Source organism: Salvelinus alpinus, chromosome 6 (assembly GCF_045679555.1).
Source record: "Salvelinus alpinus chromosome 6, SLU_Salpinus.1, whole genome shotgun sequence".
Classification (NCBI taxonomy): domain Eukaryota; kingdom Metazoa; phylum Chordata; class Actinopteri; order Salmoniformes; family Salmonidae; genus Salvelinus; species Salvelinus alpinus.
In genome coordinates this window covers 89,426,572-89,439,109 of record NC_092091.1, presented here as the reverse complement: position 1 = coordinate 89,439,109, position 12,538 = coordinate 89,426,572, and the positions used below count along the sequence as shown (strand labels likewise).

The window sequence follows — 12,538 nt, the reverse complement described above, 5'->3', positions numbered from 1 at the left end:
GGAACAATGTAATCCAGTTTAGAATAAGGCTGTAACGTAACAAAATGTGGGCAAAGTCTGAATACTTTCCAAACGCCCTGTATAACGCCATAACGCCATAACGCCATAGGCTGTATTCTTGCTTCTTGAGAATGTGCTTCACACATGCAATGCAATTTACAGGAGCCTAGTATTTTATATTTGAGGTGTGATGTGTAAATGTAACAGATGTCATCATAGTCTCTCTTGCGTTGTGTAATAACGAAAAGTAGCTCCCAGTTGATCTTTATTTTATTCTCCACAGACAGGAAGCACATCAGATGACCAGGCTCGTTGTCGTTGATGGCTGCAGATTCGTTGGCATGTCAATATCAGACTGGGAACTCATTTACCTCCGCTATCTTCCCCTATCTGACAGCATGACCAATGGTATAACACCTTATTGACATTTGACTTGAACCAACCAATAGCAAAACCTAAAAAAATAAAAAAAATAAACAATACATATTTCTGCAGTGTCAAGTGGAAACACAACTAACCTTGTTACATAAAGACATATAGGCCTGTACTCATTGAAGCACATTTCAACAATGTTGACAGTCAACTTGTTTATTTTACTGGTGTTATCCTCTTTGGGCTGCAGGGGCAGTATTGAGTAGCCTGGATAAAAGGTGCCCATTTCAAATGGCCTCGTACTCTATTCTTGCTCGTACAATATGCATATTATTATTACTATTGGATAGAAAACACTCTCTAGTTTCTAAAACCGTTTGAATTATATCTGTGAGTAAAACAGAACTCATTTTGCAGCAAACTTCCTGACAGGAAGTGGAAAATCTGAAATCGATGCTCTGTTCTAGGGCCTGCCTATAAATGTCCTTGATATATATCAGTATACATGCACTTCATACGTCTTCCACTAGATGTCGACAGGCAGTGAGAGAAGAAATGGAGTGTATAACTTGATCTGGGGTCGAATAAAAGCTCTTTGTATGACGTGTCACCAGTTTCCTGTTTTCTGGAGAGCGCGAGAAGGGACCTGGTATTGCCTTCTGATAAGCTGTCGTTATAGACGACTAATATCTCCGCCTTTGATTTTATTTGATACATGTGACAATATCATCGTAAAGTATGTTTTTTCAATATAGTTTTATTAGATTATTGAAATTTTTTTGGGACGTTAGGCGTGTTGCTTTGTCTGCGTATGTTCAGGAAGGAGAGCTTCGCGCCACTTTGCTAGCTTTCCGTGCTAATTGACTGGAGAAGAGGACATTCTAAATCCAAACAACGATTGTTCTGGACAAAGGACCCCTTGTACAACATTCTGATGAAAGATCATCAAAAGTAGGACCCATTTTATGATGCTATTTCATATATCTGTCGAACATGTTGTACTAGTAGTTTGCGCCCAGAGTTTGGGCACTCTCTCGCTATAACTAAGCTGGATGTCGTAATGAAGTTATTTTTAGAATTCTAACACCGCGATTGCATTAAGAACTAGTGTATCTATCATTTCCTGTACAACATGTATTTTTTAGTAACGTTTATGTATAGTTATTTGGTCAGAATAGTTGAGTGTCATAAAAATATCCGCACATTCTGGGAAAAATATGCTACGTTATTTCAGCTCTAAATATGCACATTTTCGAACAAAACATAAGTGTATGTATAACCTGATGTTATAGGACTGTCATGTGATGAAGCTTATCAAGGTTAGTCAAAAATTATATATCTTTTGCTGGTTTATTCGCTATCGCTAACGTGCCTATTGCTATCGCTAACGTGCCTTGATGAATGAATGCGGTAGTGTGGTAGGCTATTGTAGTAAGCTAATATAATGCTATATTGTGTTTTCGCTGTAAAACACTTAAAAAATCGGAAATATTGGCTGGATTCACAAGATGTTTGTCTTTAATTTGCTGTACACCATCGATTTTTCAGAAATGTTTTATGATGAGTATTTAGGTATTTGACGTTGGTGTCTGTAATTACTCTGGCTGCTTCGGTCCTATTTGTGACGGTAGCTGTGATGGTAGCTGCAATGTAAAACTGATTTATACCTCAAATATGCACATTCTTCGAACAAAACATAGATTTATTGTATAACATGTTATAAGACTGTCATCTGATGAAGTTGTTTCTTGGTTAGTTTGGTTGTTTCTTGGTTAGTTAGGTTGGCTTTGTGCATGCTACCTGTGCTGTGAAAAATGTCTGTCCTTTTTTGTATTTGGTGGTGAGCTAACATAAATATATGTGGTGTTTTCGCTGTAAAACATTTTAAAAATCGGACATGTTGGCTGGATTCACAAGATGTTTATCTTTCATATGCTGTATTGGACTTGTTAATGTGTGAAAGTTAAATATTTCTAAAAAATATATTTTGAATTTCGCGCCCTGCACTTGAAGTGGCTGTTGTCATATTGTGCCCGGCTTCGGGCTTGCAGCCCAAAGACGTTATAGCCTATTATATTTAATAAACTGCAGTATCAATCCACATTGTATGGACTAGGATGAGAATATTCCGTGCCCCCAGCCGAAATGATTGGAGTCGATGACAACACAAAGACCGTCAATATTTGATTTGATTTAATTAACCTTTAACTTGGCAAGTCGGTTAAGAACAAATTCTTATTTACAATGACGGCCTACCTCGGCCAAACCCTAACCTGGACGACGCTCGGGCCAATTGTGCATCGCCCTATGGAACTTCCAATCGCGGCCGGTTGTGATACAGCCTGGAATCGAACCAGGGTCTGTAGTGACGCCTTAGACCGCTGCTCCACTCGGGAGCCCTACAGAACGTGAGAAAATGGCATACAGTATTAAGCCATGAACTGAGTTGATTGGCCAGTGAGTGGCCAAGCTCTCCTCACACCTCCAATTAATTTATTCATCCCTTTCGCACCACCGCCACCTACTGGGCCCATAATTCTGGTTGTGAAAATAGCAGAAATATTTGTTAAAATAGAACCTCTATTGTTATTCTTAGATTGATTTCCCTCCAGCATACATTGATTACTCTTTTTCTTATTTGGCACACAGAAACTAGAGGCCGTGAGTAACTTGGTCAAAATATAATGGCACCGATTAGCCTATAGGTGGTGCTGTTATAAGCAGTCTGATTTAAACACTCATATCCACTGCCCCGTTTGACTTAGGGTCTTTGTCTACAGACTAGGAGACAGGCCTCAGCATCTTCAGATTAGGTGAGGAAGTGTCTTTGTCCACAGACTAGGAGACAGGCCTCAGCATCTTCAGATTAGATGAAGAAGTGTCTTTGTCCACAGACTAGGAGACAGGCCTCAGCATCTTCAGATTAGATGAAGAAGTGTCTTTGTCCACAGACTAGGAGACAGGCCTCAGCATCTTCAGATTAGGTGAAGAAGTGTCTTTGTCCACAGACTAGGAGACAGGCCTCAGCATCTTCAGATTAGGTGAAGAAGTGTCTTTGTCCACAGACTAGGAGACAGGCCTCAGCATCTTCAGATTAGGTGAAGAAGTGTCTTTGTCCACAGACTAGGAGACAGGCCTCAGCATCTTCAGATTAGGTGAAGAAGTGTCTTTGTCCACAGACTAGGAGACAGGCCTCAGCATCTTCAGATTAGGTGATTAAGTGTCTTTGTCCACAGACTAGGAGACAGACCTCAGCATCTTCAGATTAGGCGCTACAAGACAGAGGATGGAGGAGAAGGGAAGAGAGAGATCAGAAAGTATGGAGAAGGAGGAGGAGTGAGATACACCTGAGATAATGATGTGATGATGGTCCTATGATACATCTGAGATAATGATGTTATGATGGTCCTATGATACACCTGACATAATGATGTGATGATGGTCCTATGATACACCTGAGATAATGATGTGATGATGGTCCTATGATACAAATGAGATAATGATGTGATGATGGTCCTATGTTACACCTGAGATAATGATGTGATGATGGTCCTATGATACACCTGAGATAACGATGTGATGATGGTCCTATGATACAAATGAGATAATGATGTGATGATGGTCCTATGATACACCTGAGATAATGTGATGATGGTCCTATGATACACCTGAGATAATGATGTGATGATGGTCCTATGATACACCTGAGATAATGATGTGATGATGGTCCTATGATACACCTGAGATAATGATGTGATGATGGTCCTATGATACACCTGAGATAATGATGTGATGATGGTCCTATGATAGAACTATAATAAGACATATTTATTACAAAAAGAAACACAAAAACATGCTTCATTCTGAAATAGTTTTTTTGATCTGGGTAGTGTCGTGTCTGGACTATCATTAAATGTGAAGGCTTATTTCTATCAAATCAGTTCTCTAGGTTTAATTATTACGTGATTGAACTAATCATGTAAACATTAATGAACTAGGATGTCGGGGCACCACGGAAAAATGTTGAGATTTACAGAGTTATAATTTCCCGAATATAACTCTTCAGATATTTTAATATCTGATCAATTATAATCTTCTATTAACGATGATTAATTGTTACCTTCGTTAGTCTCATTCCAAACGTTGTAAAATGTTTGGTTATCTGCTCAAACCCTAGTTTCCATAATGAATCAGAAATATACAAAATAGCTTAATTATTTATTTACTAACTAACTAAATAATCACAGAAATACATAACAAACAAACAGTAGATATTTGTTACTAACAATGCATTGATAGAAAAGTCCATAGTGGGCTAAGCCGGTATGACGGCTTGGTAGACAAAGAAAAGGGGTGGAGACAGATAAAGGAGCGGGAAAGACTAAATGGATTCACTACACACAGTTGATAATTCTGTTCATTGAAATGCTAATCCTTTGCACATGAACGGCCGCTCGGCCACGATATACACCCAAAAGGCCACATCGTGACAATAGCTATGTTTTTATTTGACCTATATTTAAATCATTCCGCATATTCAATGGAGGGAGAGAAGAAAGCTGTGTTACCTAGATTCACTCCAGTACTTAACAAGATGGCGTTCATGTTCAATGAGAGCTTTGAGACAAGCTCCCGTCACTTCTGGTCCTTTAGGGAGGACTGATCTCAGTAGTTTTCTCATTCGGTCTTGTTCAGTTGTTTCAGCTGTTATTCTGGAGTACTCTTCATCACCAATCATGTCCTTTGACCACAGAACATCTGCTATTGGCATTGGGTTTTTGACTCCCTGAATGAGTTTAGCCCAGTGTTTCTTCAGAAACTCCTCAGCAGGAATCTCAGGGAGTGTTAATGCTGAAAGGGGGTGAATTAAATGAATATGGCTTTAGGGTGAACAGCAGCTGTTTCTACATCTAACAGTCTCTCCAGTTAACATTCCTCTGAAATTAATTTATTTTATAGAGCTGACTCCAGGGTTGTAGTCAATTCAAATTCAAGTCAGTCAATAAAAAAATTGAACTATTACTATTAGGTTTATTAACAAGTCATTGAAAATAGATGACCCTTTTCCAGTTATTGAATTGTAATTTCAGTTTACTTTCTGCATTGACGGATTTATTTGGAATTGACGCCTACCCTGGCTGACACGATTGTCTATTCTACATAACATACAGAGCCGTGCAAAAGTATTCACACCCTTTTCTCTACTGTGTTACATAGTGGGATTAAAATGGATTTAATTGTAATGTTTTGTCAACAATCTACTGAAAATACTCTGTAATGTCAAAGTGGACCTGTCCACCATACATACATCATCTGGAAGGTCCCTCAGTCAAGTAACGCATTTCAAGCACAGATTCAACTATATACAAAGACCAGGGATCTTTTTGAAACCCTCTTAAAGAAGGGCAGTGATTGGTAGATGGGTAACAATAACAAATCAGACATTTAATATCTCTTTAAGTGTGGTCAAGTTAATAATGATGCTGTGGATTACATATTAAACCACATAGACACATCGATACAGTCGTCCTTCTGAACTGAGCTGCAGAAGAGGAAGGAAACAGCTTAGTGATGTCACCAGGACATTGGTGAATTTAAAACAGTTACATACTTCAAATGTCTGTGATGGGAGAAAACTGAGGATGGATCAACAACATTGTAGTGACTCCATAATAGCGACTTAAATGACAGAGTGAAAAGAAGAATACAAATATACAGAATAAAAATATTCCAAAACATGCATCTTATATGCAACAAGGTACTAAAGTAATACTGTAAAAAACATCTACAAAGGAAGACACTTTCTGGCCTAAATGCAAAGCCTCATGTTTGGGGCAAATACAACACAACACATCACTGAGTAACTACCACATTTTCCAGCATGGTGGTGGCTGCATCATGGTATGGGTATGCTTGACATCGGCAAATACTGGGGAGTTTTTCAGGATAAAAAGAAATAGAACGGAGCTAAGAACAGACAAACTCCTAGAGGACAACCTGGTTCAGTCTGCTTTACACCAGGGACTGGGGGAGGAATTCACCTTTCAGCAGGACAATAACCTACAACACAAGGCCAAATCTACACTGGAGTTGCTTACCAAGAAGACAGTGAATGTTCCTAAGTGGCCGAGTTAAACTTAAATCTGCTTGAGAATCTATGGCAAGACTTGAAAATGGCTGTCTAGCCATGATCCCCAACATTTTGAAAGAGCTTGAAGAATTATGAAAATAATAATGGGCTAATATTGTACAATCCAGGTGTGTAAAGCTCTTAGAGACTTACCCAAGATGCACAGCTGTAATGGCTGCCAAGGTGTTTCTAACAGGTATTGAATCAGGGGGCTGAATACTTATGGAACAACTACATTTTAGGAATTTAATTTATATCAATCTAAAATAAATATATATATTCTTCCATTTTGACATTACTGAGTATTTTTAATTTATATCAATCTCCTGGGTGGCGCAGTGATCTAGAGCACCAGAGTCTCTGGGTTCGCGCCCAGGCTCTGTCGCAGCCGGCCGCGACCGGGAGGTCCGTGGGGCGACGCACAATTGGCATAGCGTCGTCCAGGTTAGGGAGGGTTTGGCCGGTAGGGATATCCTTGTCTCAGTATGTAAATGTAATAAAATGTATGCACTCTACTGTAAGTCGCTCTGGATAAGAGCGTCTGCTAAATGACTAAAATGTAAATGTATATCAATGTAAGATATATATTCTTCCATTTTGACATTACTGAGTATTTTGTGTAGATTTGACAAGAAATTCCAATGAAATCCCTTTTAATCCCACTTTGTACCACAATAAAATGTGATGCAGATACTTTTGCAAGGCTCTGTATTTCTGTCTGAATGTTCTATATCATTACACCCCACTGAACACGACTCATGAAAACCTTCATCACCAAACTGAACATGACTCATAAAAACCTTCATCACCAAACTGAACATGACTCATGAAGACCTTCATCACCCCACTGAACATGACTCATGAAGACCTTCATCACCAAACTGAACATGACTCATGAAGACCTTCATCATCCCACTGAACACGACTCATGAAAACCTTCATCACCAAACTGAACATGACTCATGAAGACCTTCATCACCCCACTGAACACGACTCATGAAAACCTTCATCGCCAAACTGAACATGACTCATGAAGACCTTCATCACCCCACTGAACACGACTCATGACGCCCTTCATCACCCCACTGAACACGACTCATGAAGACCTTCATCACCCCACTGAACACGACTCATGAAGACCTTCATCACCCCACTGAACACGACTCATGAAGACCTTCATCACCAAACTGAACATGACTCATGAAGACCTTCATCACCCCACTGAACACGACTCATGAAAACCTTCATCACCAAACTGAACATGACTCATGAAGACCTTCATCACCCCACTGAACACGACTCATGAAAACCTTCATCACCAAACTGAACATGACTCATGAAGACCTTCATCACCCCACTGAACACGACTCATGACGCCCTTCATCACCCCACTGAACACGACTCATGAAGACCTTCATCACCCCACTGAACACGACTCATGAAGACCTTCATCACCCCACTGAACACGACTCATGAAGACCTTCATCACCTCACTGAACACGACTCATGAAGATCTTCATCACCCCGCTGAACATGACTCATGACGCCCTTCAACACCCCACTGAACATGACTCATGACGCCCTTCATCACCCCACTGAACATGACTCATGAAGACATTCATCACCCCACTGAACACGACTCATGAAGACCTTCATCACCCCACTGAACACGACTCATGAAGACCTTCATCACCCCACTGAACACGACTCATGAAGACCTTCATCACCCCACTGAACATGACTCATGAAGACCTTCATCACCCCACTGAACATGACTCATGACGCCCTTCAACACCCCACTGAACATGACTCATGACGCCCTTCAACACCCCACTGAACATGACTCATGAAGACCTTCATAACCACCCCACTGAACATGACTCATGAAGACAAGACCTTCATCACCCCACTGAACATGACTCATGAAGACCTTCATCACCCCACTGAACACGACTCATGAAGACCTTCATCACCCCACTGAACACGACTCATGAAGACATTCATCACCCCACTGAACACGACTCATGAAGACCTTTATCACCCCACTGAACATGACTCATGAAGACCTTCATCACCCCGCTGAACACGACTCATGAAGACCTTCATCACCCCACTGAACATGACTCATGACGCCCTTCAACACCCCACTGAACATGACTCATGACGCCCTTCATCACCCCACTGAACATGACTCATGAAGACCTTCATCACCCCACTGAACACGACTCATGAAGACCTTCATCACCCCACTGAACACGACTCATGAAGACCTTCATCACCCCACTGAACACGACTCATGAAGACCTTCATCACCCCGCTGAACACGACTCATGAAGACCTTCATCACCCCGCTGAACACGACTCATGAAGACCTTCATCACCCCACTGAACATGACTCATGACACCCTTCATCACCCCACTGAACATGACTCATGAAGACCTTCATCACCCCACTGAACACGACTCATGAAGACCTTCATCACCCCACTGAACACGACTCATGAAGACCTTCATCACCCCACTGAACATGACTCATGAAGACATTCATCACCCCACTGAACACAACTCATGAAGACCTTCATCACCCCACTGAACATGACTCATGAAGAACTTCATCATCACCCCACTGAACATGACTCATGAAGACCTTCATCATCACCCCACTGAACATGACTCATGAAGACCTTCATCATCACCCCACTGAACATGACTCATGAAGACCTTCATCACCCCACTGAACATGACTCATGAAGAACTTCATCATCACCCCACTGAACATGACTCATGAAGGCCTTCATGACTCATGAAGACCTTCATCACCCTACTGAACATGACTCATGAAGAACTCCATCATCACCCCACTGAACACGACTCATGAAGGCCTTCATGACTCATGAAGACCTTCATCACCCCACTGAACATGACTCATGAAGACCTTCATCACCCCACTGAACACGACTCATGAAGACCTTCATCACCCCACTGAACATGACTCATGAAGACCTTCATCACCCCACTGAACATGACTCATGAAGAACTTCATCATCACCCCACTGAACACGACTCATGAAGGCCTTCATGACTCATGAAGACCTTCATCACCCCACTGAACATGACTCATGAAGACCTTCATCACCCCACTGAACATGACTCATGAAGACCTTCATCATCACCCCACTGAACATGACTCATGAAGACCTTCATCATCACCCCACTGAACACAACTCATGAAGACGTTCATCACCCCACTGAACATGACTCATGAAGACGTTCATCACCCCACTGAACATGACTCATGAAGAACTTCATCAGTGTCCTTCATCACAACTTGAAGAGACGTTAGCTCTGTAACCTCGTCCACAAAAACAAACTTACATGTTGGATGATAGTCTTTGCTGTATACATCTGAAAAACAAACAAGAGAATATATCATAAAACATGTTAATAGCATCTGTTAGAAAAGGACATTGATGATTGACATACTGTTCATGTCTAGTATTTCTTACCTTTTGATAACACTGATTTCCATACTGTCCTCTCATCATCCCCGATTAACTCCATCTCAATGTCAACCCCTGTGTTTCCCATAATCATCTGACAACAGCTTGGTGTGGTGTCTGCAGGTAACAGCTGAATCTTCTGTAGGAGGCCATATGGTGCAACGATTGAGGCAACAGACAAAAAGAGAGAGAGAGAGAGAAATAGAATGATATTCCAGTTATTCATATACAATATGACAGATTCATGTCCTCAGTCTGATAAAACTGCACCTCTGGATAGATGGAAGTGGAGTGGGGATTCTTGAACGCAAACCAAGTGTTCAGCTTTAAGGACCCGTTTGGACTTGGCAGGAGAAATTCTGAATATCCTTGGGATACCTGATTTTTCTCCCGTTCCTGAACAGCCTACAAAATGAGCAATGTAGTAGTCAGTCAGAACAATGTAGTCTCATAATTCACACAACATGCAGCTCACTGAGCAATCCATTTTTGTCAACACAATCGTTATTGATTTATTATCTTTATTTTACCAGGATATTATTTGAAAGGTGTACCAGGTAAGTTGACTGAGAAGAGATTCTCTTTTACAGCAACGACCTGGGGAAGAGTTACAGGGCATAGGAGAGGGGGAAAATGAGCCAATTGGAAGCTGAGGATGATTAGGTTGCCATGATGGTATGAGGGTCAGATTGGGAGTTTAGCCAGGACACCGGGTGAACACCCCTACTCTTACAATAAGTGCCATGGGATCTTTAGTGACCATGGAGAGTCAGGACACCTGTTTAACGTCCCATGTGAAAGACAGCACGCTAACACAGGGCAATGTCCCCTTCACTGCTCTGGGGCAATGTCCCCTTCACTGCCCCGGGGCAATGTCCCCTTCACTGCCCCGGGGCAATGTCCCCTTCACAGCCCCGGGGCTATGTCCCCTTCACTGCCCCGGGGCAATGGGATCTCCTTCGCCCAGAGAGAAGTGTGCCATCTACTGGCTCTTCAAATGAATGAGACAGAAATAGATTTCTCACAGAGCTGCATGTTGTCTTTGTAATCTAGAGATTTTCAATAAACTATCAGCTTTCCTTCAGTAAGTTTCTACATACTTTTGTCACTTCAATGATAGTGCCTCACCTCTTTCTGACTGGAGTTTCTGAGGAGCAGGTACAGCCGTGAATCTACTGTTGCCTTTTTTACTGCCATATAGAGGACCACGTCACAGTGGACATCTACGTTCCAAGACAGTAATCTCAGTATCAGAGAGATAGGTGAGAACTTGGGATGGAGAATCTTAGCATGGAATCTGGTGACCTCATGCACTTCCTCTAAAGACACTCCATGTTCCTCTACATGAAGAATCTTCATCTCATTCCTCAGGGAAGGGTTGGTCCCTGAACAACACAAAGGAGACAGAAAGACAAATATTGTATTATTTTCATCCAACTAAAACACAAAGAATATGCAGTACCAGATCACAGTAAACTCAAACTCCCAGAATAGTTAATTCATTCATTCAGGAAGTGAAACTCAGTTACATGGAAATGTCTTTCTGAATACTATTTCTATATGGTTTTACCTAAACAGACACAGTGTGGCAGATGAACTTCCTCCAGTTCACCTAACTCCATAGTGATGTCCAGCAATGGACCAGCTTGTGTGTACTGCATGTCTTTCAGAAGTTGACTGTAGGGATCCCAGTTCCTGAAGTGATACTTCAGAATGACATCTCTCTCACACAGCCAGCGGAGGCCAGACACTGTGCACTCATAACTCCCTTTGGGTGTCCTGTGTCTGAGGGCAACAACAGGATATGGTAGAGAGGGTCAATGGTCAAATGGAGAGGTTGGACTAGAAGACTATTCCCAAAGGTAATGGGGAAATACACTAGCAGGTGGAATGAAATGTTAAAAGTAGTTATTTTACCTGAACATCGTCACTCCCTGGACAGTGGAAGTCAAGGGTTCAATCTGAAGCCAGTGTGTGGAGTCCTGAACAAGGACAAGCATGTCAGTAATACATATGGGGCCTGTTTCCTGGACACAGATTGAGTCTAGTGCTGGACTAAAAAGCATGCTCAATGGAAGTTTCAATAGAAAGTTCTTTAAGGTCCAGGACTAGACTTAATCTGTGTCCGGGAAACTGGCCCATTAACCAAAGTAACTAATCAAATGACTTTATCCAATTAAACTGTCGAATGACAAAATATGACAACAGCTAAAATCCTGCATGCCTACAAGCAGAACACAGGACTGTCTATATCCCAGTATGAATGGTTGGTCAGTACACACCTGGCTTTGAGACTGTGTTTATATTACTAAAGCAGAACACAGGACTGTCTATATCCCAGTATGAATGGTTGGTCAATACACACCTGGCTTTGAGACTGTGTTTATATTACTAAAGCAGAACACAGGACTGTCTATATCCCAGTATGAATGGTTGGTCAGCACACCTGGCTTTGAGACTGTGTTTATATTACTAAAGCAGAACACAGGACTGTCTATATCCCAGTATGAATGGTTGGTCAGTACACACCTGGCTT

General features: G+C 41.5%; 1 protein-coding gene across 1 annotated transcript; it reads right to left on the bottom strand.

Annotated features, from left to right (window-relative positions):
• Nucleotides 1–252: 252 nt before the first annotated feature.
• LOC139579552 (NACHT, LRR and PYD domains-containing protein 1 homolog) lies at nucleotides 253–12,499 on the bottom strand. Its single transcript, XM_071408297.1, has 8 exons — nucleotides 11,920–12,499; nucleotides 11,573–11,787; nucleotides 11,131–11,387; nucleotides 10,273–10,407; nucleotides 10,009–10,141; nucleotides 9,878–9,907; nucleotides 4,941–5,223; nucleotides 253–3,644 (listed from the first exon to the last, which is right to left on the bottom strand). The coding sequence occupies exons 1-8, from the start codon at nucleotides 12,066–12,068 to the stop codon at nucleotides 3,638–3,640; spliced, it is 1,209 nt and encodes a 402-aa protein (XP_071264398.1). The 5' UTR covers nucleotides 12,069–12,499; the 3' UTR covers nucleotides 253–3,637.
• Between the last annotated feature and the right edge of the window lie 39 nt (nucleotides 12,500–12,538).

What these genes read in the sequence shown, in the direction of transcription:
- LOC139579552 (XM_071408297.1), bottom strand. Translation starts at nt 12,068, where the DNA reads ATGCTTTTTAGTCCAGCACTAGACTCAATCTGTGTCCAGGAAACAGGC. An exon ending in GAAACTCCAGTCAGAAAGAG is followed by an intron (nt 10,408 to 11,130) that starts GTGAGGCACTAT and finishes CTCATTTTGTAG; the next exon opens with GCTGTTCAGGAACGGGAGAA. An exon ending in GAAATCAGTGTTATCAAAAG is followed by an intron (nt 9,908 to 10,008) that starts GTAAGAAATACT and finishes TTTGTTTTTCAG; the next exon opens with ATGTATACAGCAAAGACTAT.